Genomic DNA, 26,717 nt, shown 5'->3' on the forward strand with positions numbered 1-26,717 from the left:
TGTGTTTGTGCGTGAGACGGAGTATGCCACGGAGTATGCCACATCCATGCATGCAGTGCGACACACATCCACTATTTAACAGTATCTCTATCACAGACATTGCAGTTATTCGGCACCATGAACGTTTATTAACTGCATGCATTTTCAAAGTTATGCCTGTTTAAAGTTTCAAGCGATTTGCCTCACAGACGTTTCTTCTTACTAATGAGCTCGCAACACATATCCTATGCGCACGCACACAGACAGCACAGCAAACAGCGTAAGTAGAGAACTAAGTTTTCTTTCGCATCTTATTTGCTAGTTAACTGCAAAATGCACACAAGATTATGTGAAAACACCTAAGGTAGTGGCGGTCTAACCTGAATAGGGCCATAGCAGTACCAGGCTTCTCCACTGAGCTTAGTGAAATGCTTACGATGTATAAGGTTAACCAGTGTTCACAGTCTAAAAGGAAGAGAACATTTTGTTTAATATTTGTTTAATTATGTACTTCAATAAAATTATATTGAAGCATTTGTACTGTCACTTCGCTTTGTGAAAATGTAGAGATGACTCTTTCAGGGTAATTCTTTTTGTGAAAACTCTTCGGACACCTTTCACTTTCTCTTTTGTTCCCGATGTTTAGTTGTGCTCGAAGATTAGATGACGTGTGTGTGAAAATCAAGGCTCAACCTTATTTCTGTTAATTTCTGTTTTTTAGATAACTTTATAAAGTTAAAACAATTATAGGATCATCAGACTTATCAGACTTAACATGAGGTGTTGGTTGAATACGATTTCATATGTTTTGCCTGTCATGCAATTTCCTGTATCTGTAACTTTTTTATTATCATCCCTCCTTGTACCTGGGTGTGTTTTTTTAATAAAAGAACAAGCCCTCTTTTGAAGGCAAATCATTCTTATTCTTGCCTATTCTATTCAAAAGAACTAACATTGCTACAACATCTCACATTATTCAACATTTCATGTCATAAATACTCTACATCTAATGCTAGAACTGTCTTTCTAACTTTGTTCAATTAATGTCATGTTCCAGAAATGGACACAAAACACAAACTGTTTTGTTATCGCACTGGCTTCAGCTTAAGTGCTGTATGTGTGGTTCAGTGCACCGTAGTTCAAAGAAGTGTTGAAGGAGCATTCTTTCAACTTCCTGTTTCCTCATTGTCATTTTAAGTAGTGGATTATGACTTATTCACAAAACAAATAAAATCAAGAAATGTAGCATTTTAAAACAAGTTTTGAACAAAAACAGTCAAGAAAAATGCAATGTCATAAATTTATCAAAAAATCACAATAAACACCATTTGCTATATTTCAGTTTCCTTTATCTTAGGGATGCTATTATGCATCTTGTTATCAAAACATATCTAACCAATAAAATACTCTAGGTCTCGGCAAAACTTGAAAGATGTACATTTATAAGAAAAATAACCAAACTTTTTCTGTATGTGGTGCTTTGTAAGATGCATGCCAGAACTTTTTTCATATTTGTCAATACACAATACTTCAAAGCTTCACTGATCATCCATTAATAATACATAATACTTCAAAACTTCACTTGATAATCCATTAATAAAACAATTTACATTGATATGCACGATTACTCAATCTTTGTCTGTAAAATAGAAGTAGACACTATGTAAAAAAAGGTTTCATTTCCTGTGAGGTTAACGTTTTCAAGTGGTAATGACAGGAAAACACTCCTCTCAAGAAGCTGCTTTGTTCACAACGGTTTGGTCTTGCCTTAATCTTGACTGCTGCAGCAAATGGAAATGTTTCAAATCATCTTTTTGGCAGGTAGGACACATAATTTGCCTAGGAGAAATGAAGTTACTGTATGTAGTTGGAACACATAATGTAAACAGTGAAACAATGTCCTGTTTCTGTCTTTTGACACTAAGATTTAATATTTTTTTCTTTTTTATTAACAGTGGCAGTCGGTGCACAAGTATCACCTCCAACGGTCAATACTGGAAAGACAAATATAGGTAACACTTTGCAATAAGCCATTACTTCATGTTTGAAACCTTGCTGATGTTAGTTAAAAATAAATGCTTAAATAACATGATATAAGAATGATAAATGCTGCATAGGCATGGTTCTTTGATACTTTGTTTTAGGTAATGCATTAACTAACTGTTAACAAATACAATCTTATCGTAAAGTGTTAGTGAAAAAAGACGGTTAAATTTGCTCAGTAAAGATCAGTTGTTTGTGTGCTGTTAGTGGCTTTTTCTAGACATGTTCTGTATCAATACTTTTACAGAAACTAAAAATATCTACAACTCTCCGCTCTGACAAAGTTTATTTTCTTCTTGAAGCCCCAATTCAGATTCCTAAGCCACAAATTGTTCAGAAACCATTTTATAAAGTGTTGTACAACACAGAGAACGTGAATCTAGAATGTGTGGTTAATGGGGCCATTGCAGATTTACAGTATGAATGGTATAAGGACTCAACTTCACTTAAACCTCCACTGGATCAAGCCGTCATTATTGTGAGTACCGGTGGAGAATATCAATGCAAGGCGAAGAAAGGAGTTACAGAGTCTGAAAAAAGTGATTCTGAAACTTTAAAAATACAAGGTACGTCAACATCATAGTTGAACTACTTTTTTCTTTCTGAAGTTTTAATTGCTTTAACCGTCACAAATGCATCAATGTGCATGTTATGTGCATAATGAATCTGCTTTTTCCTTTTTGTGAAAGGTGGCTAAATTGAAGTTATAATTAGTACACAATTTCCCCAATCATAGCAATTTATTCATTTTAAATTTAAGTAGCTGGACTTGTTTTCTGTTTTTTAAATTTCTCTTGTTTCTTTTATCAATAGCAATCCCAACAGCAAAACTGACTTTAGAATCAGCTTTATCAGTATTCTACCCGTCTGAAAAAGTCACTCTGAAGTGTGAGATTGAGGGCAGCTCAGATGACTGGAGCTACAATTGGTATAAAAATATGGGAGATCTACAAGGACACAAGTCCTCTTTAGAAATAAATTTAACATCAAAGGAGGATTCTGGAGAATATACCTGCCAGGGATTCATTAAAGAAAGAGTGACCACTGAAATGAGTTCTGCTGTTAAACTTCAAGTTAATGGTAAGCATAATCATTCTTTCCTCTTACTGTATTCAGCCACTCCTGTGGTGCAACGGATTGGAGTACACGTAATTAGTTCCTGTACCTGTTGTTTGACCACTTTGTAGTTGTACTGAGTACAACTACTCAGCAACTTTTACTCTCTGCTTGACTACATTTTTGTCATCAAGTATATGTACTCTTTATTCCACTACATTTGTAATGACTAATGCAATTACACATTACATTTTGCATGGCACCTATCTTTTTTTTCAGCAGTTTAATATTGCCATTTAGAGGACATTGAAGGTAATATAATCTTGTGAACTTTGCCCTACCTTATTTAAACTTGTCAACATCAGGCAGTTGTCTATTGCATGCGGTTTACATGTGAAATGAGGACATGACTGCAGCTGGCGATGAGGCCTAAACCAGCATGTCTAGTGCAAAAAGGCTTTGACTGTTTAATTTGACTTAAAATTATTTTATTTATCCTTTATTTTGGAGAGACCTTTTTGAAGGAGTTTGGTCTACTTATGAGCACATCAGCTTAAAGGTACAGTTTGTAGAAATCCCTGCTAGAGGGCGCACGATCAAAACAACAACAACCACGTAGTGACTCTGTGTAGAAGCGTGGCATGATGGGATATGTTGTCTTCAACTCCACCGCTGATGGTACCGCTGATACATCAATTAGACCGGAACGAGAAATCATGTTAGTGGAAGAGTTAAGTAATGTAAAGTAATAAAGTTTAATAAATGTTGCGTTTGATTAAAATCATATTATTTAATTATAATGAATTAGACCCGAGTAATGTAAGGTTTAAAACTAAATTGTTAATCATAGATGTTACAGTAACCATTTCGATGGTGTGATAACACTGCACAGTTTTAAGTGTTCAAATCAATCATAGTAAAAGTTATTTTGAACGTGCCCTCATCATTTGCTATAATGCAAGACGGACCGACGGTACAACCTACTTCTGCACCTGTCTACGACAGTGTCATGCCATTGCTACGTCAGTAAAGGCGGTAACAAAGAGTAACGCGGATATGACGCCATTGACAGGCGACTAAACAGCTCAGGTCCACTGTTTAGAATGGCGCTTTTCTCCGGATTTAAAAGCAGTTGGAAACATTTGAGATATTGTAAGTAGCATTTGAAAAAATATACAACATTGGCCTAGTGGTTTTTGGATATTTTACTACACAATTCTTACAAACTGTACCTTTAAATGAGACGTGGGTGATGGTGATAGACGTACCAGAGGAAAATTGTTTTGCTCATTTGTTGCTTTTTCTAAGCTCAGGAGACATAGTTGTGTTTGTCCTATGTTTCTTTATTAAGTGTCAGAATTTCATCAGATATTTCTCCCAAAATTCCTTCGGAGAAACAAAATTAGATGCAAATGAGAGATGTCTAAGAGAGTGAAAACTGAGATTGTGGAAATCTCTATATTTTTAAAGATCTCTTTACTGTCTAATTTAGGTATCATTTTGTCTCCCATATTTCTCCTTAAATCCATTAGGAGAAATAAGAGTATAAACAATTGAGACATGAGAAATATCTGAGACTTAGTTGAGATTCTTATTTTTCTCTATATCTATAATTGTTGTATTAACAGTATTTCAGCTGTTTTTCCTAAAACTCAATGGAATAAATAAAAGTAGACACAAGTGAGACTTGAGAAAGCCATGAAAAGAAGATATACTGGAGAACTTTTTATTCAGTGTATGCCCCACCATTACCATAGGGGGCGCCGCGCCCCTCCAACGACACTTCCCGGCCCCCTTCTAGGTCAAGTTAATAAAAAAAAATATGTAGCGTCAGATCACAGGAGAAGTCAGGAGAATTCATTTTACTTGGTTAACTTTCGTATAAAACATGTCTATACCTTAATCTTGTATTAAACCAATAAACTAGCATCATGTTATTCATCTTATCTACATGGCGGCACGTCATTTCTGTTTCAAAGTGGTCGTGCCATTACAATTCTCTGAAAACTGAAAAGCAGATAAAAAATTGCGTGAAACCAGGGTGGTGAAAATGGCAACTTTCGCTGACAAAGCAACAGTCCAGTTACCATCGGATGACAGATTTTCACCCAGTTTATCTTTCGTTCCATCCTGACCACAAGACATAATGAACCATTAAAAAAATCGGACTATTTCTGTGCTTAAAATTGAGCAGTGCGTCTACATAACTGAGATGTACACAACTCGCGCACTCATGGACATTTATGTTGATTATATTTCCGCTTTATCTTTGAATTTCTTTATTTAGCGCCAAACCTGCTTTATTTTGACCCTTTCCACTCTGTTAGCGCTGCTTCTCCGGCCAAAGACATGTCACATATAAATATAAATAAATTGACACTTTTTCTTCAAGGCTTAAGTAAACGAAAATGCAGAAGTAATAAAGTATTTTTAGCTGTCAGTCAGTACTGTTTGCTATATAGATCTGTGACGGATTATAAAACATGTCGTCTTGTATCTCCATATACCATTTATAATATTAATATCATGAATAATCAACACGTTAAGAACATGTTTTCATGTTTTAATTGGAAAGAATATTTAGAATCAGTTCTTATGGAAAGGCTGTTAGTAACTTTCTAAGTACTCCTGCTCATGATATATTAATTTCAGTTGTTATGTTTTGTTGTCAGTAGTTTTTTAAATATTAATATAGACCCCTAGGACTTCGCTTCAGGACAAGAGGCTACAACACATTTTCTCAGTTACCAGACCTTCTATGTTTCACATAGACTATGGCTATCAGAATATAAACTAAATGGCCTGATAAAACATTTGTTGATAAAACATTGATTTAACAATATTTAATAAAAAAGCAAAAAAATGTAGAGACCCCAAAAGCTGTTAACTTAATGGAACACTGTTATTGTTGTGATTTTTATGATTATGATAAAATTGATTTACACATTCATTGGACATGACCGTAGGATGAGAGACAGGAAGGGAAGAAGAATGCTGCTGTCTGAGGTGCTGCTGTGCTTTGATGTTTCTGACAGTCATGTTATGTTTCTGACAGGGATTTATCTTAGTTCAGGATACTAAGGGCTGATTATTCTCTTACAAGTCTGATTTATTATATTTATCAGCTTTGTCTTCCGGTGCCAGCTGCATATAATTAGTTGCATATTTACTAAAGAACAAGTAGTGGTTGCACTATTAATAAATCTATTTCTTTACAATGCACTTATTTTATAATAACTATAGTTTAAATGTATTAACAGATTAACTGACATGACTTACTGATATAAAATTATAATTAAACTTTATTTGGAGTAGTTTTTATACACAATGCACATTTCTTCATATTAAGCCTGTGTTTCAATAAACTTTTGTTCTAATGTCACTCTTGAGAAGGATTTTATGATTTTTTAATTAAATAAATGCAAGATATTTAAAGTGTACCGTAGAATACTTGCAATAGTTCCACTTTAGCACAATCAAATACACTTGAAAGAATCTTTAGTTGGACTTCAGCGCTAATTCTGCACAATTAAACATACAAAATTAGTTGTTACAATTTAGCAGACTTTAAGTATACTAATTTAGTGTACCACAAATACAATCGCAGTGGATTTTCATTAAGTACATAAGATGTAAATGGATTTGCGGTATACTTACCATGAAAAATTTTGATTTCAAATACATTTTAGAATATTTATTTTTCATAACCAAAGGGCAATCAGTCTATACCAAGCTTAAGAAAATGATGACTACATTTTAATACTAGTCTAAGAAGTTTCTCACGTGTTTTATTTAGTGGTGGGCATAGATTAATTTTTTTAATCTAGATTAATCTAGATTAATTTTGGAATTAATCTAGATTAATCTAGATTAAAATGGCTCATTTGAATTCTGCCGAAGGCATTCAGAATATGTGTGCTACCCAAATAATGACTAAAAGTAAGTCTTTGAGAACGGGTTTCTCAAGCCAGGTGGCGCATTAGACCAGGGGCTCATCTCCTGTTTCCAAAATGCATCTCAAATTGCTTGAGAAAGCTGTTCTACTATGATAATTGGTGATGAAAATTAAATTATGTTCAATAAGATGAACTTGTGTTTACTTCCGCATTAGCTAAGGGATGATTTGCGTTTAGGTGGTACTTGAGACTGGAAGAGCTCCTACAGTACATTTACATTTAGCAGACGCTTTTATCCAAAGCGACTTACAAAGAGTGAGGGAGCAACAAGCGATATGTCATACAGGAGCCATAATACATTAGATCTCAATACAAAGTTACTGGTTTCAACTAAAGCTAGACCACTACCTGTTGAGAGAAAGTTTATTTTTTTAAAAAACCAATTCCACATTGCACAAGGTGCAAACAACCTTAGTCTTGTCGATGTTACTATTGGGAAGCTTCTTAAAAATTAATATTCCCTGAAGCAAACCCGGCGGCTTCATAGATGCATCCATGTTAGCACGTCACGTTTGATGCGGTAATTTCACAGTAACGTTATGTTGTGTTCAGACCAAACGCGAATGGCGTGTCAAGCGCGAGTGATTTATGTGTTAATGCAAAGAGGCAATAGACCTACTTGCTGCGCGAATGAAGCCCTGGTCATGAGATGATGAGGCGGCGCTAAGGACGCGAATGAAGCCCTGGTTATGAGATGATGAGGCGGCGCTAAGGACGCGAATGAAGCCCTGGTTATGAGATGATGAGGCGGCGCTAAGGACGCGAATGAAGCCCTGGTCATGAGATGATGAGGCGGCTTCTGCTTCCGCGAATGACGCGAATCACGCGAGTTGAAAAATCTCGTTCTCGCCCCGTACAGTGCAGTTAAGCTGGTATACATCCGCGCTAAAATATCAAGGTGAAAGTCATCATAGCTTGCGTAGTATAGACCCAGCTCCCAACCCAACTTTGAGAATAGATTAACGGCGACATTTTTTTTATCGCGCGATAAAAGTCTCACTGCGTTAACGGCGTTAGGCCACCACTAGTTTTATTTAATCTTACATTTCATTTTTGGAGAAATTTGTTAATAATTAAACTATCATTTAAATAGCATTATACATTTCTGAATATAAAGGCTGACTCATTTAAATTGATCTTCAAAGCCCCTCATTGTATATGCAGTGCATATTCCAAAATTAGTCAAACTGAATAATTACCGTTCAAGCTGCAACAATGACCAAATAGAAAAGCTGCAAAGTGATTTGGAGTTTTTCCTTGTGGCCCTTTCCTTGAGAGCGCAAAAATGTGACATGTGAATAGCTTCTTGCATCATGACGCGATTATGATCAACTATGATTGATAATCTTATCGCATTTACTATGCATGTGTGACAGACACCAGCTAGTGTGGTCTGTTCAGGTAAACTTCACTTGCCGACTTAAACAAATGCCCCCTTAACTTGTGTTAGATTATGGCCTTGTGGTCAAAGCGCCTGCTTCCCTTTCAGAACTCATTGTCTGTTTTAAGTTTGAATCCCACTCGAAGCAGCTTGTCTATTTAGAACCATTTTACTGGCAACACTGACACTGCATGCTGTTTTCGACTGCTTTCAACTGAGTGAACTGATAAAAGTGTTTACTGACACAGTCCCTAGGCCATGTCAATTATAAGAAAATCCAAAACAATACAATAAGCTTTTATTTTTTTCCCTATAGCATTTGAACGTAGCCGCGGAAGGGACATTGGTGAAAAAAAAATCAGAAGACATTTCACGTTCACATGCCGTATGTTCTCGTGCTCACAAGCAACGTTTCTTATGCTCATGAGAAACGTTTCTTGTGCTCACGAGAACCTTTTTGAGTGCTCACGAGTTACTGTATGGCTGTTAAGCATAAAAAGGCCTTAAGATGGCACTAGTTTAAATGAAATGTAGATTAATTACAAATTAATAAACACGTCTTTGCAGTTGGGAGGGCATATTTTAAAACGTGCGCACGTGAAACTATCGCGTGCACACTAGAAATGTTTTCAGATTTTTTTATTTTCACCAATGTCCCTTCCAGGGCCCAGTACATTTCCGAAGAGCTTTACAAAATGTTAAAAATACCTTCCTCATTGACCTTTATCTAAATAATAATAATAATAATCAAATATTTGTTTTCCCGCTTCCGACTTGTGTGTGTGGAGTTTGCATGTTCTCCCCGTGCCTCAGGGGTTTCCTCCGGGTACTCCGGTTTCCTCCCCTGGTCCAAAGACATGCATGGTAGGTTGATTGGCATCTCTGGAAAAATTGTCCGTAGGGTGTGAGTGCGTGAGTGAATGAGTGAGTGTGTGTGCCCTGCGATGGGTTGGCACTCCATCCAGGGTGTATCCTGCCTTGATGCCCAAAGACTCCTGAGATAGGCGCAGGCTCCCCGTGACCCGAGGTAGTTCGGATAAGCGGTAGAAAATGGATGGATGGATGGGAAATATTTGTTTTATGAGCTCTAATTTCTAACTCCAGTATTATTGAGATTGTTTTATTTTATATAAGAAAACATTTATATTATAATTATTTTTAGTTGTTATCTATTTACTTCCTATTTGAGTTGTTTTATTAAAATAAATAATCATTTTGCATTTTTTCTGGGTATGTATAAAACTTCTCAAAAATGCTTAAACTTTGACTTAAGTGTCAAAAAATTCTTAGGAGTATGAGCCTTTTATAAAGAACCTAAGAGCAACTTTCAGTAAAGTTTAAGACTGATTCTTAAGTTCTGACTTAAGTGTTGTAAATTAAGAACTACAATGATTTAAACACATAATGGCCAACCTCTGAATCATCAAACAGGGTGCCACCAAGGGTCAGAGTATAGCAACATTGCACCATTTATTCATGACTGAAGACATTACTTAATTTAGACATAACATTAATATATGTATTTTAATATATACTGTATATTTAGCTGCAATCCATAACTTATTTGGTTAAAAAAAATTTTTTTTGTTATTAGGCATGTACATAAAAACTGTTGTTAAGCTTATAATAGTGATTGATATATTGAGCTGTATGCTTTTGTGTGAAATTTAACATCGGTTGACATTAACCCATATAACGATAAATACATAAAGTAACCTGCGATTTCATTTTTCAAACAGAGATGTGGACAGAGATGCAAAATTAAAAAATTGCAGTTTCGCAAAAATATTACAATTCTTTATCCATTTTGGCTTTCATTTCATTTCTAAGCATAATAATTCTTTCCTCTTATATTAGTCAATCACTTTTATAATACGTGTGAGGTGTGACTCTTCATGTGTGCATATGCATATATGAACGTCTGTTATACATTTGCTTTTGAATTTCTATTGTTCTTGCAGATAAAGTAGCAAAACTGCTGTAACTATACACAGTTGTCCAAACTAGAAGTATTAATTCATACAGGGAATAAGTAGCTGGACTTCTTGTTTCTCTCTCTTCTCTCTCTCTCTGTAGCAATCCCAACAGCAAAACTGACTTTGGAACCAGCAGTAGCAGTATTCTATCCATCTGAAAAAGTCACTCTGAAGTGTGAGATTGAGGGCAGCTCAGATAACTGGAGCTACAAGTGGTTTAGAAATAAGGGAGAACTCAAAGAATCCAAACCTTCATTAGAAATCCAGTCGACATCAAAGGATGACTCTGGAGAATATACATGCCAGCGATTCATTAAAGAGAGAGTGACCACTGAAATGAGTTCTTCTGTTACACTTCAAGTTAATGGTAAGCATAATAATTCTTTCCTCTTATTTTATACAGCCACTCTTATCGTACGTGTCAGGTGGGACTTTTCTTGTTGGCAGTTTAAATGGCTTTAGATAAATTGTGCCAAATGCATATATGAACGTCTGTTATACATTTGCTTTTGAATTTCTATTGTTCTTGCAGATAAAGTAGCAAAACTGCTGTAACAATACACAGTTGTCCAAACTAGAAGTATTAATTCATATAGGGAATAAGTAGCTGGACTTCTTGTTTCTCTCTTCTCTCTCTCTCTCTGTAGCAATCCCAACAGCAAAACTGACTTTGGAACCAGCTTTAGCAGTATTCTATCCATCTGAAAAAGTCACTCTGAAGTGTGAGATTGAGGGCAGCTCAGATAACTGGAGCTACAAGTGGTTTAGAAATAAGGGAGAACTCAAAGAATCCAAACCTTCATTAGAAATCCAGTCGACATCAAAGGATGACTCTGGCGAATATACGTGCCAGCGATTCATTAAAGAGAGAGTGACCACTGAAATGAGTTCTGCTGTTACACTTCAAGTTAATGGTAAGCATATTCTATTCTTTTTATGGCATTCAGCCACTCTGTTTGCACATGTAGGGTGCTATTTTCATAATTTTTGCAGATTAAGGTATGAACTTCAAAAAACAAGACCAGCTTGATACCAACCACCCTTCCCCATTACATATGATTTACCAGGGCAGGCTTTTTACTTGCTGTGAGCTGCTTTCTGGCGGCTGATGCAAGATTTCTCGTTCCCATGTCAATGAGGTCTTTAAAGAATTTTGTTAAAGAATTTTGCCTACAATTTACTGCTGGTGATAACACCGATTCCCTTTCTGTCGGTCTCTCAAAGTTCTCTCGGTTCGACACAATGGGGTTTGATCCAGAGAACCTATCATCTCTAATTGTACTTTTACAAGGCCAATGAACTTGGCGAATAGCATGGCATGCCAGTCTATGCCCTCTACATAGGGGTATAAAAGGAAGATGGCATGCCCATTCATTCACCTTTTGTTCTTTGTAACCGGCTAAGCTTAAATGCAGAGCGCATTATCTCCTGATTATCTACTGGATTCTACGACGCAGAGCAGCGTTTTCGTGCCTATCACGGTGGCTAGTAAGGACGATCCGTTTCGGTTTCGGCTACTTGAATCTCCGACGGCACAGACCTTTTCTTCGGTTTGCCTTAGAGGGTCGAGCATACCAGTACAAGGTCCTGCCCTTTGGTCTGGGGAGTCTCCATGCTGGAGTCTCGATCAGGTAGGTCTCGAGGCATGTCGGTAGCAAAGGCCACGGCCTGTACGGCCATTACAAAGAGCCTCTCCTCATGATTCACAAAATTGATGCCTTACCATACCCCTGGAAGGTTACAAATTGCGGTTCTGTCACTTGTGACTCGCCCAGGCCAGTCAGTAATGCACACAACATCGAGAGACCGTCAGAAAGGGAACGTCTTGGTTATGTATGTAACCTCAGTTCCCTGATGGCGGGAACGAGACTTTGTGTCCTTCTTGCCAATGCTTCGCCATCTGCTGCAACCAACAAGAATGACTCCCAGGTTCCTCAGCCCAAAGGTGAATGAATGGGAACGCCATATTCCTTTTAAACTGATATTTACGCGGCGGAGACTGGCATGCCATGCCATTCGCCATCATTGGCCTTTTAAAAGTACAATCAGAGAAGGGAAGATGGGAAGATTCTCAGGGAACTGAGGTTACATACGTAAATCAACACGTTTTAAATATACCATTCCCCGCGTTCCCATTTTCAACCTTAAGTTAGTGTGTAATGTTGCTGTTAGAGCATAAATAATACCTGCAAATGATAAAGCTCAAAGTTCAGTGCCAAGCGAGATATTGGCTTTAACAGAATTCACTTTTCAAGGACTACAGAGAACGCTTGGAAGTGGACTACAGCCCTCTACTTCCGGGTACATGATGTCACTATTCCGAGTGCTTTTAATAACCTCCGCCCAAAGGAATACGCCAAAAAAGGGGTGAGGCCTTCCTTAGAGAAGAGGAAGAGCCGCTGGAGTAGTGTTTGGTTATCAGAGATTGTAAACATTTGACTGAGCTGTGCGCTTAAGTAGTTTCACTTTCATCGTAGTCCTACAGCTGGTAATGAGAATTCAGCTACACACATCCTGAGATCGCCAACAGTCAAAAAACAGCTTCCATGACTTTAACATCGGCTGTCAAAGCTGCTCTGTGTAATACGCTGATAGAGTGTGCATGCATGCATGCGCGTGTTTATGTGTTTGTGAGCATAGGCCACCTCTAAAACACTATGAAGTGTCCTTTAAAGTCCTGCTTGCAAATGTCTCCTGGTCCATTTTCTATGACGCAATCTGCTTGTTTTATTTCCCAACTCGGGTCCAATATATACTTCTGTTATTAGTTTCAATTAATATAACCGGTCTGACGCCTATGTGGTCCCTCACCATAGTAGGAAACATTTTGATGTTTGCACATTCACTAGCAGATCTCCGTTACACTTCGATCAATCCGAATGATTTTAACTGATGAAGTCAAGTTGACGCCATTGTTTATTTCTAAAAGTTTATGAAAACGTGTGCATAGAGAGGGGCACCGACCATTCACAACAGCATGGGAAGCGGACGCTCGCTGATATGGTACGGGTGGAACATCTTCACACACAACAGCAAATAAATAATTTACAAACACGTAAAAGGATTTTTTTTACAATTATAAATGCTTTATACACCGCAATTGTTGTATTTGCATTGTAAAGCAGACTTTACTCTGGAGAATGTACCTGCCAGTGATTCATTAAAGACAGAGTGACCACTGAAATGAGTTCTTCTGTTACACTTCAAGTTAAAGCAAAAAGTCCCACTCTTGTACAGTCCCAGAAGCAATCGTAGAGATTCAGTTAATGTACGGAAACAGTTATTGCTACAGTAAGTGACACAGTGTATAAATCTCCTGACCTCCTATTCATTTGTAGAGACTCCTAGACCAAAGCTGACCGCAGATCCAAACTGGACAGAGTTTTTCCCAAACGAGACAATCACACTGACGTGTGGATTTGATGGCAATTCTGACGGCTGGTCTTTTGAATGGCTCAAGATGAACGAAAAAATTAAAACAAGCTCCACTCTTACAATAACAGCAAAACCCTCTGACTCTGGACAATATTCATGTAAAGGAAAACTTAGATCGGTGGTTACCCAACAGAGTGATGCTTTTCCACTAAGAGTCCACGGTAAGTTTAGCCCCACAAACAATTCCAAAGAATTCATCAGCTATTGTAGGTCCATAGTGTTTTATAGACAGTGCTAAAGCAATAATCATCTCTTTACTTTCTTCGTTCATGTTATGAAAGAGGATTAAATAAAGTAAATTCATTTTGACTTCTATTTCTCTCTTAAGATAAATGGCCCAAGCCAAATTTGACACAGAGCCAAAATTTTCAAGTGTTTTACGAAGGAGAAGCTATAACATTTAACTGTGGTGTCGATGTGCAGTTCTCCAACTGGGAATATCAATTTTTTAGAGACTTAGTGCCGATTCACGATTTCACCAGCAACAGTTTTTCTATCAAATCTGTACAAGTGTCCGACAGTGGAAAATACTCATGTCAAGTCAAACGAAGAACTCTTAGCTCTGGTCAAAGTGACGTACGCACAGTAACTGTCAAAGGTTAGGTGACAAAGCTTTTTTTTCTCATACAGTTACAAATATTTGTTTTAAACACTTGCAAGAGCTTATTCATTTGTCATGAGTTTGACTGTTCTGTATCTCACTTCAGAAATCTCGAAAGCTCAGCTTAGTTCTGAATGGAAAGATGCTTTTCCTGGTGAAACGGTGTCTTTGCAGTGTGTGATTCCAGGTGTATCAGAAAACTGGATCTATATGTGGTTCAGGAACGACAAAACTGTGTCCAGTGGTCCTGACACAAACATATATGAAAATACTCTGTCACTCTCGGTTAAATCTCATCCCGCTGGGCTATATATGTATGTTTGTCAAGCTCAGCTAGAGAGAAGGTCTGTGAAGACAGCAAAAAGCACACAACATTCATTACACATTTATGGTAAGTTTTGTTTACAAAAGCTCATAACATTGTGATGTGTAATGGCATGAATAGAACAAACACTTACTTTAGTTTTATAAATGCATAGACAGGCTTTATGTGCTGCAGTACAACAATTTTTATCTCTTATTTTGTATTATTTATTTTAGGCAATTTATTTTTTGCACACCTTTTCTGAAATTGACTTGTTTTAAGTTGGGAATTTTGGTGCTGTTCATCATTGCCTCGAATGATATGCCATTTGTATTTTAATCATACATAAGGGATAAAGAAATAAAAAGGTTGTCTCTGTCCTTCACAGGATCCAAGCCAACATTCATTGTGGGACAAGATCCACAATACCCAGAAATTTATACTGGGGAACAGGTCAAACTTAAATGTAGTATTCAAGAGCAGACATCAAATTGGGCATACCAGTGGAAAAAAGACAAATCTGAACATGACATCCAAGGCGAAACTTACACTATCCAAAGTGCCACACTCTCCCACAATGGGTCGTACACATGTCATATAAGCAGGAATAAGGTCACATTTTCATCTGAGCCTAAACTAATTACAATAATCGGTAAGATTAATCTTTTGTGTTGCATTTTGCATTGTGTTGTCCAAGGATGCAACAAAAACGTTATTCACAAAAAATCATTCTGTATGTTGTTTTTGTGTTTATCCGTGCAGAGCCACCTCAACCAAAACTCTCTATAGAGTCTGAATGGAAAATGTTTTACCCAACTGAAAAAATAACTCTGAAGTGTTCAATTAATAAAAATCCGCTAGATTGGCGCTATGAATGGTACAGAAACATGACTAAGCTCTCTGAAGACAAGGACACGCTCTTGATCCAATCAGCAAACAGAAGTCATTCTGGAGGTTATAAGTGCAAAGCCGAACATCGACAGAGATCACCAGTGACTACAATTGAAACAGTAGCTTCGCAGATTCAGATTTTTGGCAAGTAAACATTTTTCTTTTCTGGTTGCATTCATCTGTTTAAGACTAGTCTTATTAGTTAGTCGTCTACATTTTCTGTTAAAACTGATGTCTATTTTTGAAGCCAGTTGCATAAAATCTGAGATTGGTTTAATTTAAGATTTAAAAGTAAGACTGATAACCCCTTTGATAACTTTTCTTTATGATCCATGTTGTCATGGAAAGCATTAACTGCTCTAGTCGAAAAGTGCCCTGACTTTGTGTTGTGATATTAAAATGTTTCATTAAATGGACAATAAGGGTAAGAGTTACCAGAGACCAATAAAATCCCCTGGAAGTCCTTGTGAAAAAGAATTTTCGGAAAAATCATTTTTTTACTTTTTCTTTTGTGGACATCTTTGACGGTTTGTGAAACTAACTGATTTATACTATACATTTTCTCAGTTACTGTAGTCCAAGCCTAATATTTATTATTATTCTCAATGCTATTGCTAAATTTGTTCATTTAAATTGATTTGACAGTATTGCTTTTTCTTCAATATTTTCAGCAAAAAAAACTGAGTTGATCCCCTACTGTTGGCCATTTTGTTTAAGTTGTTTAGTGTCTTACTTTTCCCGAGAAGCAGTGTTCAGAACTTGACTTAAGAGAACCATTGTATGCAAGTCTTTTCTAATAGATTTTAGTTAGTCAAAACTACTTTTAAAATGCTGCCTTAAAATCATGGCATATGTTTAAAGCAATCTGCCCTAGTTCTTAAAGTAATACATCAGAATATTTATATAATTTCTATTAATTATAGAAATAATTATATAATTTCTATAATATGGAAATATTTGTGACATATTTTCATCAAGAATAACAAGCACATGTATCCCAAGGCACTTGTTTATTATTGTTCATTTTACATTTGTTGTGTGTAGATAAAACTCCAAAACCGGACTTAAGAATACATCCACCAAACATAACGTTGTTCTACGCTGGTGAGCGAATTCGCCTCGATTGTAAAATGCCGGGTGCTGGTTGGGAATATCACTGGTCCAAGGACTCAAAGCCGACACAACCTTCCATCAAAAATATAAACTACATCATAAACTCGGCATCTCTCCATCACACCGGTAACTACACATGTGAAGCGAAGAGAGGCGATTTCTCAATCTCAAGTGAGCCGCTGAAATTGGAAGTTCAAGGTACTGTATATTAACATATTAATCCCGTCTGTATTTTAAGTTCTGATACTGAACTTCTTTAATACTAAAGTAATACTGATAAAACCTCATTTATATTATGTAGCCACAGAGTTTAAAACACTCAAATGTATAAGTAAATTCAGTTTGTAAAACAACGGTTCCAGTCCTTGATTCTCAATGGTCCATTTAGCCGTGCTTGTGGGGCAGTAATGGCGACATTTTCCCACTGAATGAAAGATGAGGTTCATCCAAAAAGTTGCTTGATTTGTCTCTATATGCTATTTAAAGAGGTTGGAAAAGTCACTAAATCTAGTGTTAAAATAAAACTGGACTCTGTTACCATGACATCGCGCCTTACCACTGAGCGCTCCAAGTCAATGCTGCGCTGTCTGACCCTCGTCAGGCGGCACTCGGCAGTCCAACTGAAACTTTTTCAGAGGCTCCTGGGGCATAGGGCTTCCTCAAATAGTCTTGCCGCTAGAGTTGATGTTTATGAGACCTGCTTCAGCATTGGCTTCAGAGTCGAGTTCCTTGAAGAGCGATGCACACGAGGACGAGGCGTATTCCCATCACTTCTCAATCCCGTCGCACCCTAGCCTCTTGGACAGACATATCCTTTCTCCATGCTGGAGTCTCGATCAGGTAGGTCTCGAGGCATGTCGGTAGCAAAGGCCACGGCCTGTACGGCCATTACAAAGACCCTCTCGTCATGATTCACAAAATTGATGCCTTACCATACCCCTGGAAGGTTACAATTTGCGGTTCTGTCACTTGTGACTCGCCCAGGCCATTCAGTAATGCACACAACATCGAGAGACCGTCAGAAAGGGAACGTCTTGGTTATGTATGTAACTTCAGTTCCCTAATGGTGGGAACGAGACTTTGTGTCCTTCTTGCCAATGCATCGCCATCTGCTGCAACCAACAAGAATGACTCTCTGGTTCCTCAGCCCAAAGGTGAATGAATGGGACCGCCATATTCCTTTTAAACTGATATTTACGGGGCGGACACTGGCATTCCATGCCATTCGCCAAGTTCATTGGCCTTTTAAAAGTACAATCAGAGATGGGAAGATGGGAAGATTCTCAGGGAACTGAGGTTACATACGTAAATCAACACGTTTTAAATATACCATTCCGCGCGATATCATTTATCACTATTAATTATAGAAATAATTATATCATTTCTATAAATTATGGAAATATTTGTGACATATTTTCATCAAGAATAACAAGCACATGTTTCCCAAGGCGCTTGTTTATTATTGTTCATTTTACATTTGTTGTGTGTAGATAAAACTCCAAAACCGGACTTAAGAATACATCCACCAAACATAACGTTTTTCTACACTGATGAGCGAATTCACCTCGATTGTAAAATGCCGGGTGCTGGTTGGGAATATCACTGGTCCAAGGACTCAAAGCCGACACAACCTTCCATCAAAAATATAAACTACACCATAAACTCGGCATCTCTCCATCATACCGGTGACTACATATGTGAAGCGAAGAGAGGCGATTTCTCAATCTCAAGTGAGCCGCTGAAATTGGAAGTTCAAGGTACTGTATATTAACATATTAATCACGTCTGTATTTTAAATTCTGATACTGAACTTCTTTAATACTAAAGTAATACTGATAAAACCTCATTTATATTATGTAGCCACAGAGTTTAAAACACTCAAATGTATAAGTAAATTCAGTTTGTAAAACAGCGGTTCCAGTCCTTGATTCTCAATGGTCCATATAGCTGTGCTTGTGGGGCAGTAATGGCGACATTTTCCCACTGAATGAAAGAAGAGGTTCATCCAAAAAGTTGCTTGGTTTGTCTCTATATGCTATTTAAAGAGGTTCGAAAAGTCACTAAATCTAGTGTTAAAATAAAGTTAGCAACACTGGTTTTAGCGTGGCCCTGAGTTTTGACTGTGAATAGCAGACATGCTTTGCCTAAACACTGCCATAAAACAATGTACAGATTTAGAAGTGTAAAATATTTTCGGTATGGCAAGACTAATTCAACTAAGGCTATGAATGTGAAACACTGCGTCACTGAGAAGCTACAATCATGTGTGTTTGATTTCTGGTGTGGCGGCCTGCCGTGGCAGTATGAATGTAGCAGAAATTCTTAAATAAAAACTGCATCCTTGTAATGCATTTATTTAACAAAAAACATCCTTATTGCAATTTTGTTTATTGCCATCAGTGACATGAAAATTAGACAAGCTGTACTATCTTTAAATAATAACCAAATTCTCCCTGACAAAATGTTTTTTGTTTGCTTTCAGCTCGTTTACCTGCTGTGCTGACGCTGAGCACTGAATTGAGTGACATCATGGCCGGGAATACACTGACACTGAGGTGTGAGGTCTCAGATGGCAAAGTATGGAACTATACCTGGTCAGAGAACGGACAGGAGCTGAATGAGTCTTCTAATACATTAGAAGTGGAATCAACTGAAGATACTATAAAAAATGAATTTAAGTGCAGGGGGAAAAGGACAGTACGACCGCTGTACTCCTCTTGGAGTGAGGGGTTTGTGGCCAATAATATTGGTAAGTAACCATAATACTTGGTTTATTAATATACTGTTACACATTGACTAGTCATACTGTAAAAAATAATTGTGCATTATAAGAAAGTTACGAAATCTCAAGATCATCATAGAATTCAACTCAAGGTGTGATAGCATCTGTGGAGTAGACCAAGCTGGTCAGTCAAGTTTGACTGGTGATAGGACTAAACAGTGTTTGGTCGATTCTGCTCAGCTGTGTTCCAAAACGTGTTTCCGCTGGTTCAACCAAACTTGTAGCTTGACAGTGGATCAGTTAATTTTTAAACAGTGCAGCTTTTTCAGTAATGACATACTTTTTATGCTAGTAAAGGTTTAGCGTGACCAAAAGATTTTCATTTGCCATTTGAGCAACCTGCATCAGTGTGGCCACGTCTGTGGTTTCCAGCTAGCTTTGAAATTTGGGCTGGTTTCGTTTAACAGATCTGGCAACACTGCCTGCAACACACTGAAGCAGCATCCTCTTCTGACAAGATTACAAACTATAATTGTTTATTACCAACATGATATGTAGTTTTATATATGTGTTGCGGCTCTACGTGAATTGAGAAGAGATCGTACGATGATTATGTAAAGGACATATAGGAGTGGATTTCTATTTTTGGTTTGACATCCCAACCTAAAAAATTTTGAAATCAAACATAATTGAATTGCATTACATTTTTATAACCATTGGTTTACTTGAACCATTCCTCATTAATACTTACTAGTGTATTTCATGTTATATCCCACATGAATAAAGTGAATTGATGTCAGGATCCTGTCCTTCCTGTTCTGAGTTTTCGAGCCTTATAGACAGGGTCGTGATAGCACCATGTCTTGTGTGTGTTTTAAGACACGTGGTGGTATGTTTTGACATTTCGGCACGTGTCGTCCTGTTTTCGTTTAGCTCCGCCCCCTTGTTTCTCCATTAGTGTCCCATTTTGTGTTTCATCTCCCTCACCTGTCCCATTATCTTCAGGCTAATGTTAAATCTTGTGCAATTATCCTCTTTAGTGCTTCCCTATTTAATGTTCCCCTCATTCCCACGTTTCTTGTCGATTCATTGTTACTCGTTGCTTTGTTCTTTGTACGTGCGTTTTACTCGCCCTTGTCAGATTCCTGTAGATAACGTTTTCTTGTGGACTTTCCCTTTTTCGTGTTGGACTTATTATTTTGGATTATTCATCGTGTTTGTTTTATTACCCTCATGGGAGGTTATTGGTTTGAAGTTTATATCATTTATTGTGTTTTTCCCCATCAAGGGTGTTTTTTTGTTTTATTAAATAAAGTATTTTTGTTAACCCTTAAGCTGCCTGCGTTTGGGTTCTGTCGCAAACTGTTCCTTGACAATTGATAACTGCGATAAACTATTTAGAATTTTACTACTATAAACATAAACATGACCGAGTAAAATGGCACTCACAGATAGAATACATCTCTATATAAAAGTGATAAAGCGTTTAAAGCTGTGTTTTACACCTTGTACTGTGTTTAAAAAGTTTTATTTTGTTTTCTTTCCGCTATATTCATTTTCTGGTGGTGATACACCACGGCTGCAGCTTCTTGGTGATATGCTTAATCACTTCATAAAATAAAAATTTAAGCACCTGCGTTTTTAGCGCCTTCTATGTGCTACTTTATAACGACAAAGAAAACATTTTGTATACACTTGTTTAAAAGTCATCATTGTATCTATCGGAAAATATACCAAAAGTACTGACAGTGTTTCCGCTATATTCATTTTGCCATGGCATGCCACCACAGCGTTACCCAGACACTATGGGAGATAATACAACCAAAGTACCTGCTCTTAATGTGATTATGTCAGACGATGTAGCAGTTATACAGTAGATCAGGACTGACAACAAAAACTAAAAATATGTAAATTATTTTTATTTGTAATCCTTTAAAGGGCTAATAAGCTGTTTAAAATGCACAATGTTTAGTAAGAAGCAAAACAGGTCTGAACTGTTCACTCAAACGCATAATTTATTCTATCATCATTTATATATCCTTATTAAATAACAGGTCTGCAATATATATTGTGCACGATATCGTATTTGTGGTTTTAATGTTATTAAGTTTAAGTTTTTCACGCTTTTTTTTGCAGTGTTCAAAAGAAAAATAGTGCAGGCTATCTCAGGATTCTTTGTCTGCTGTATTCTTATTCTGATCAGTGGATGCATCATACTAAAAATTACCCGCAAACCAGGTAGAGTTTTTAGCTCATTCCTTAAATGTTGCATTATTAAATTACTTAAAATGTTACATTACATTTTTAAAAGCTTTTATTTACATAAGAAACATTCATTTTTGTCATTAGTGAGGAATGAGACTGTGCGTGAGGACTTGTTTATTTCAATGGCGGACTCCAAGAATCGTAAGTTTCAAAGTTTGTTTGTATGTGCGTTTATACTATTATTATTACTTCAGAAGGTTTCCTATTAGGGTTCTGTGGTTTTGACTAAGTGTACAGTATGTAAAATATTTCCACATTGCATCAACTTTGTGTGGGTCTTTGATTACTCTACACAGAAGCTACGACACCCTTGATGGAGTACATGGAAAACAAGCCAACAGAGAATGGTACCATTCCTTGATCAAACTTGAATGATGAGAGTTTGCTTAAATACACAGACTCTATTGTTGTAATCTTAATTGCCTTTCAGATTCTGAGGAAAAGGAGGAACTGAATATGGATCATATTTCAATCACTCATGTGGATGGTGTGATAAAAGGTATGTCAACAACAGATGTATAATAATGTTTAAAAGGGCTCTATACATTAAGGGTTGGTTTCCCGGACAGGGCTAAATGTTAGTGATGCCTTGATGAAACAAAACTTGCATTGACATAATCTTAAAACATATCACTGCGATTGTTTTGTCTCAAGATGGACACATTAATGTTTTTTTTCTAAAATGTATTTTTAAAACAACTTAATTATCCTAATTTAACTAAGTCCTAGTCCTGTTTTAAGCTATTCCTTGTCTGGGTAACTGCCCCAAAATGTCCCCATGTTTAACTCACCCTCAAGGCATCCTCATTGAATATGACTTTCTTCTTGAAGATTAATGATCCAGAGTTATAATACCAGGTCTAATTGTTCTTCCAAGCGGTAGAATGGGAGTGAATGGCGGTGCATTTTTTGAAGCGCCAACAAGTGCATTCATCGATCAAAGAACTGCTTGACATGGCTCTGTGTTCTTAAAAGTGGTCTTCTGAAGCAAATCGATGTGAGAGAAATATCCATATTATATCCAAATATTCATATCCAATGGCTAAAACCTGAGGCTTGTTTTTTCAGCAAATATCGCAGGAGTGTTGTAAGCTCTGGTGACGAACGCGCCATTTTTCTTTTTGATGCAGTAGGATAGGATATCTCCTGTGGGCAGGAGCTTTTGTCACTGTCATTTGCCGGAAAAACAAGCCTCTGGTTAATGCTCGGCAGAGGGATAACGCAAGTTAAACATTAACGTTAATAGTGCTATCAATATGGATTTTTTTCTTGAAAAAAATTGATCTATTCGCATCAGAAGATCTTTGTTAAGTCCATAGAGCCATGTCTGGCATGTTCTTTGTTCGATGGATGTCCTTTTTGGAGCTCTAAAAAATTGCGCCCATTTCACTCCCATTCTACTGCTTGGAAAAAGAAGGTACACCTGTGGTGGAATATATTGTCGGCATCCACCCCAACTTTCAAAAAACAGCTCAAAACACACCTGTTCCGCATTAATTTGACTAACCAATAACCATCTGTCTTGTGTAAAAAAATCATTATCTCATTTGCTTACTTCAGCTTTGATCCTCCTAGTGGCATGGCCTTGTAAAGTAACGGTACTGTTTAGCGTGTTGTCAAAATCTTTATATGCTCTCCTACTTGTGAGTTGCTTTGGATAAAAGGGTCTGCCAAATAAATTAATGTTAATGTAGTTGTAAGAAAATGTATATATAATATGTGGTATTATAACTCTGACTGCATTATTCTTCAAGAAGAAAGTCTTATCCAATCCGGATGCCATGAGGGTGAGAAATGTTGTTGTGCCTCTGAAATATCGCTTTAAGCATTTATAATTCAATTGTTTGAATTGTAATCTTATTTCCTTTTTAAAGGCGAAGATTCACCATCAGCTGAGTCTAATGGCCTAACATCTTTTAAAGGTACAATTAAGATTTTTTTTCTTATTTATTACTCTAAAATGAATACAGAGTATGAGCTTAATGTCTCCATTCTACCTCTCTAGGATCCTGAAACATTTTTTCCGCAATGAACATCAGGGTGACATTTCTCTTTGTTGCACTGAGGCAGCTAAATGACAAGCATATTTCTGTAAGACTGCATTATGTAATAAATAGCACAGCACTTTGTCTAACAGCAATTGCACTTTCCTACCTACAAAGGTGGAGAAACATGCTTATTGTTATGATAGTAAACCTGCTCATTATTGTACAGTGAATAAACATAAAGACAGCAATTTCGGTAATGTGCTCAGAATTAAAATCAGGGCCCAGTTGCTTAAACTAAGCCACTAAGTTAAGACTGCGTCTTCACAACTAGTCTCATTAACTAGCAATTAAAGAAGTTATGACCAGTTTTGAAGAAAAAAAATATGCGAAGAACTTCTAAGACTAGTCTAAGCAGCTCATGCAACCGGCCCCAGATGTAAACACAGTATACTGTATCTGTATGTACACACCTAGTATATATTAAATTGTCATACAGTGCATCTGCTTTGTATTGCTATATTGAATTATTTGAACCATAAGCAATGTTTTCAATTGTATCTTCTTTTATAAGTGCCAAGTATATACCATTATGATTGTGTGATTTCAATTTGTTAAATAAAAGTTTACTTAATCAATTACATTGATAGTTATTATTTATGTTAGTGTTGGTGAGAGGATTTGCTTTGGTGTATTTGTAAGCATGCTCAGGCCACACAGTAATGTTATGAAATATATTTTTACATAAACTGCCACTTTTAGTGTGGTGTAATATTTATAATATTTACATGGTGTGTAGCATGCAAATTATTGTGTATAAGAGTTAAGGCATTGTTAAGGTAGCTGACAACATGACTGTTAATACTGACCCCTAGTCACAAAACGGAACTGTAAACGTGCGTACACCACTTTCCAAATGTTGTGATCAATTAAAAACAAACTTGACGGGAGAATGTGCGCACCTGTCTGCAACATCCTGGAGTAAAAGGGAAGTGGCGACACAGATGGCGAGTTGGTGAACTCAAGTCATTTTAGAAAGTGAATGTGATCAGAACGACTACATGTATTAATGCCTCACACACATTTAATTTCACTCCATATCATATGCTAGATCCACGTTATCATGAAGATTAAATCCAGCAGATTTATTTGCGCTTGTACTGAGTGATAGTTGTTTAATAAACACTTTCTTGTAAAATCCAACTCAAATCTTAAATCAAATGAAATCTAAATATTTAATCGATGCTGTCTCACCGTCACATTGTCCACTATGGGACCATGTGTAAATACTCTTTTACTAGGGATGCAACAATATTATCAATATTGTGTTATCGCAATATCAAAATTGGTTCAATATTATTGTGGTCACATGACTGTGTGAAACTATAGGTCTTCCTGGACTAACAAAGAGAATGTTAGAAAAAATAATAGATGTTACCTTTGTTAAGGTCTATCTGGTCCCTATCTTCTACTGGTGTGAGTGAAGCCTAATAATACAGGCAGAATCATTTTAAACTCTGTTTTCTCTTTTATACCCAAATTGTATTAAATATTTCACTCTTATTAATGGAGTTAATTAAAGAAACAGTTTAAAACAAAAAAAGTTAAACAAAATGTATAGATATATTTCTAGTGCATGCACTTCTTTTAAACACGTTAATTCCTGTGGCATGTTGCACATTTTAATGTTTAAATGACAGCGAGGAGTGTGAGGTGTTTTATAATTCCCCTTAAACTAAATTGCAGAACTCTTGTTCTAAAACATATTTAATGTATATAAAACTCTTCTAGCGAAATGTCAACAGAGGCAATTCGATTTAATCATTTGTAAAGATAATGTCATTTATAGACAGTTTTTCATTCGTTTTTCAGCATCCGGGTTACCGTGTGTTATACGTTTTGAGCGTTTGTTATCTTGGAATAACGAACCTGCAAATGCCATAACTGGCCAATCAGTATCTAGCATTCCAACGAGCTGTGTAATAATACACAATAACCAACAATTGGCGAATGGATGGCTCTTGCCATCACAAAATACTTCACATGTGTATTTAAACCACTAAATATCTTACCTATTATGTAAAAATGTTTGTATCTGAATGGAATTGCCAGAGTTTGGTTTCTGATATGTCATGTTTTAGTGGAGATTAAAATATAAGATATGTATGCTGTTTTACCATAAATGTATTATAGTAACAGAGAGTAATTAAATATTTTGTGTCAGGATTTATGTCACTCCATGCTTATACAAAGAGCACATGCTGTGTTGTAAACTGGGACCACATTGTGTGTTTGCGCGTGTCCTTAGTCAAAGTGTCCTGTATAAATACTACTAGTTTATATGACGGACTGTAATTTTCTTTATACACATTACATAAATGCAATTCTTTACCACATATTCTGGAATACTACAAAATTTGAAGGAAAATGGACAATATACTGTAGCAAACTAGAAAGGTGTTTTAGTTGTTCACATTTATCCAAAATTCTTACCTGCATCTTCATATGAGCCCTTGAGTCTCTGCCGCTGTCTTCGCCTGTTATCTCTCCGTCTTCCAGCATTTTAAGAAAACGTTGTTTATCCATGAAACTATAAAAGCAAACATGTCTTTCAATTTTGTAGTCTACCTGATTTCCGTGTGTCGTAAACAAAAACTGTGAGCCTGGGAACTGTGCTACAAACAGACATTTCATTTGAAAGTTACAAAGTGTCAATGGCACAAATGTAAACATCATTCTTGTTAGCTATCCTAGCATTCGCATTAGCCGTTATTACGGTAAGCTAGATAAAGGCAGAAATATAGACCTTACATTTAAGAAATGCGTCATTTATTAAGGTCAACAAAACGCAGTAGATTCAGCTTTCAAAGCACGAGCAAACCATCATAAATAAACAACAGTTCGCTAATTTAAGACGGCAGTTTTGTATGGTATTATTGTTGACATTTAATGCATTTATGGAGGCTATTAAACAAGTTAGAACATCAAAGAAATTACCTTCAATAAACTT

General features: G+C 36.6%; 1 protein-coding gene across 3 annotated transcripts; it reads left to right on the top strand.

Moving 5' to 3' along the window:
- On the top strand, window positions 1-24,348 carry LOC130409085 (obscurin-like). Of its 3 annotated transcripts, XM_056732715.1 has the most exons (21): window positions 1-259; window positions 1,697-1,800; window positions 1,935-1,991; window positions 2,325-2,588; window positions 2,836-3,102; window positions 10,492-10,758; window positions 11,039-11,305; window positions 13,730-13,987; window positions 14,155-14,424; window positions 14,534-14,818; window positions 15,120-15,383; window positions 15,494-15,766; window positions 16,667-16,933; window positions 18,226-18,492; window positions 19,218-19,484; window positions 21,594-21,695; window positions 21,807-21,863; window positions 22,019-22,069; window positions 22,153-22,221; window positions 23,597-23,644; window positions 23,728-24,348. In XM_056732715.1, the coding sequence occupies exons 2-21, from the start codon at window positions 1,770-1,772 to the stop codon at window positions 23,733-23,735; spliced, it is 3,639 nt and encodes a 1,212-aa protein (XP_056588693.1). In that variant the 5' UTR covers window positions 1-259; window positions 1,697-1,769; the 3' UTR covers window positions 23,736-24,348. The 3 variants fall into 3 exon arrangements, with proteins under 3 accessions (XP_056588693.1, XP_056588692.1, XP_056588694.1); XM_056732714.1 differs by lacking the exon at window positions 1,697-1,800; XM_056732716.1 differs by lacking the exons at window positions 1,697-1,800; window positions 10,492-10,758.
- The last annotated feature ends 2,369 nt before the right edge of the window (window positions 24,349-26,717 follow it).

This window comes from Triplophysa dalaica, chromosome 20, assembly GCF_015846415.1.
Source record: "Triplophysa dalaica isolate WHDGS20190420 chromosome 20, ASM1584641v1, whole genome shotgun sequence".
NCBI lineage: Eukaryota > Metazoa > Chordata > Actinopteri > Cypriniformes > Nemacheilidae > Triplophysa > Triplophysa dalaica.